This window comes from Lucilia cuprina, chromosome 3 (assembly GCF_022045245.1).
Source record: "Lucilia cuprina isolate Lc7/37 chromosome 3, ASM2204524v1, whole genome shotgun sequence".
In the NCBI taxonomy this organism is placed as follows: Eukaryota; Metazoa; Arthropoda; class Insecta; order Diptera; family Calliphoridae; genus Lucilia; species Lucilia cuprina.
In genome coordinates, this window is record NC_060951.1 from 7933343 (window position 1) to 7935467 (window position 2125).

The 2125-nt window shown below is 33.4% G+C and overlaps 1 protein-coding gene across 1 annotated transcript in view; it reads right to left on the reverse strand.

Moving 5' to 3' along the window:
* Window positions 1–565: 565 nt before the first annotated feature.
* The window catches only part of LOC111686156 (protein suppressor of white apricot), a 10364-nt gene continuing 8804 nt past the window's right edge, over window positions 566–2125 (reverse strand). Inside the window, exon 5 of the mRNA XM_046946020.1 lies at window positions 566–1955. Within this exon, the coding sequence (XP_046801976.1) occupies window positions 1123–1955 (833 nt within the window). The 3' untranslated portion in view covers window positions 566–1122. The remainder of the gene's footprint in view (window positions 1956–2125) is intronic.

Below are 2125 nucleotides of genomic sequence, written 5' to 3' on the forward strand. Positions count from 1 at the left end.
GAACTAGAACAGAACTAGAACAGAACTAGAACAGAACTAGAACAGAACTAGAACAGAACTAGAACAGAACTAGAACAGAACTAGAGCTGAACTAGAACAGAACTAGAAAAGAACTAGAACTAGAACAGTACTGTAACTAAAGCAGAACAAGAACTAAAGCAGAACAAGAACTAAAACAGAAGTAGAGGAGAACTGTAACAGAACTAGAACTGAAATAGAACTTGACTGAAACTGATCTTGAATCGATCTAAACTGCAACTAAAACACTTAAAAACAATTACAAATAGAGCTTTTAAAACAGAACCTATCTAGAACCGGGTTAGGACTAACCTAGCCAGATTTATAGACTACAGTCGTATTTGACTATTGTCGGGACTATAGACTATAGGCGGTATTATTGACTATAGAGTGCTGTCGAGTCTCAAGTCGTTTCTACAGATTACGGTTTGGACTCGGCACAATGGACAGGCTTTTAGTCGAACCTATAGACTGGACTGAGGAAACTATTCAAACTTTCTTTGAATACCCTTTAATAAATAAATATTATCATTTTCCTTCTTTCAGTCGTTATGATTTATACACAAAAAGTGAAAAGATACCAGATATTGAAGCTTTATGGCCCTACTATCAGTCATTAATCGATAAATATCTACCCGGCGAATTGGAATTTTAAAATTTATTATAGAATTTAATATAAATTTAAAATTTAGTAATAATTTTAGTTATAAAGTTGGTGGTATATTAAGAAATCTGTGATTTAATATACAAATACAAAAACACATACAAAATAATAACAACAATTAGTTCTTTTTATTTTATTTATAATTTATTTTTTTATTTATTTACACAATTTATGTAACTGCCTAAAACAATGTAAACAACATTTTACGTATATTTATTATCATTAAACACTAAATACTTATAAAGATTAAAAACTTCATATATATAACGTATGTATGTAGTTTGGTAAATATTTATACATATGTATATAAAAAAAGAAAATTTCTATAGTATAAATATGTAGCCCCGGAAGTACTTACTGATATGGGGTAGGGGATTTAACGGAAGTACTATTTTGTTTAAGGTAAAACGTTATTCAAAAGTAAAACGGAGTTTTAAAATTTAATCATATCTATGTGAACGACTTTTATCTTTATGGGAACGACTACTGCTACTGCTGTAATGGCTGCGACTGGGAGTGTGCGATGATCTTTTGCGTTGTTCTCTATCCCTCTCTCTTTCTCTTTCCCTTTCACTGTGGCTTGGTTTGTAAGATTCTTCATGATTAGTATAACTACGTGATCTACTTCTTTGACGATACCGCTCACTGTGATAACGACTGTGTTGATGACTACGTGAACGTGAGTGCGAACGTGTGCGTGATTTGGAACGAGAACGTTTTTTCGATTTCTTTTTACTTTTCGAGGATTTTTTCGATTTGGATTTTTTCGATTTATGTGATTTTGATTTCGATCTATGTGATCTACTATCATCTTCTCGATCTTCCTCCTCGTCGTCATCATCATTCGAGGACAATAAGGACTCTGTTGAGGGTGTGCGTTTTCTATAATGCCGGCGACTATGTGTAGATGTTATTAAAATATCTTTGGATCTTGATCTTGAGCGTCTTTTACTATATACCTCTCTAGGTTTAATTTCACTTATTAATTCCACTTCATCATCATCGGACACATTAACGGTGGCGGTTTTGTTTTGAAGTGTTAAATCTTTTGATTTTATTGGTATATGCGGCGGTGACGGAGGAGTTGGTGTAATTATTTTATTTTCAAGTTTTTCTTCTTCTTCATCATCGCTATTAGGTCCGTAGGATGTAATGGGTATGGAGTGTACTGATACATCTGAATCATCACTATTATTACCCTCATCTTCGTTATTCGATGATTTGGGTTTCTTGGCAGCATCTGCTTCGGAATCGTTGTCAGTCTTTGAAACACCTAAGTTGATTGTGGAGTCAAGATTAGGAAATTTTTTAAGCAACTTGAACTAGAACTGAACTGGAACTGAACTAGAACTGAACTAAAACTGACCTAGAACTGAACTAGAACTGAACTAGAACTGAACTAGAACTGAACTAGAACTGAACTAGAACTGAACTAGAACTGAA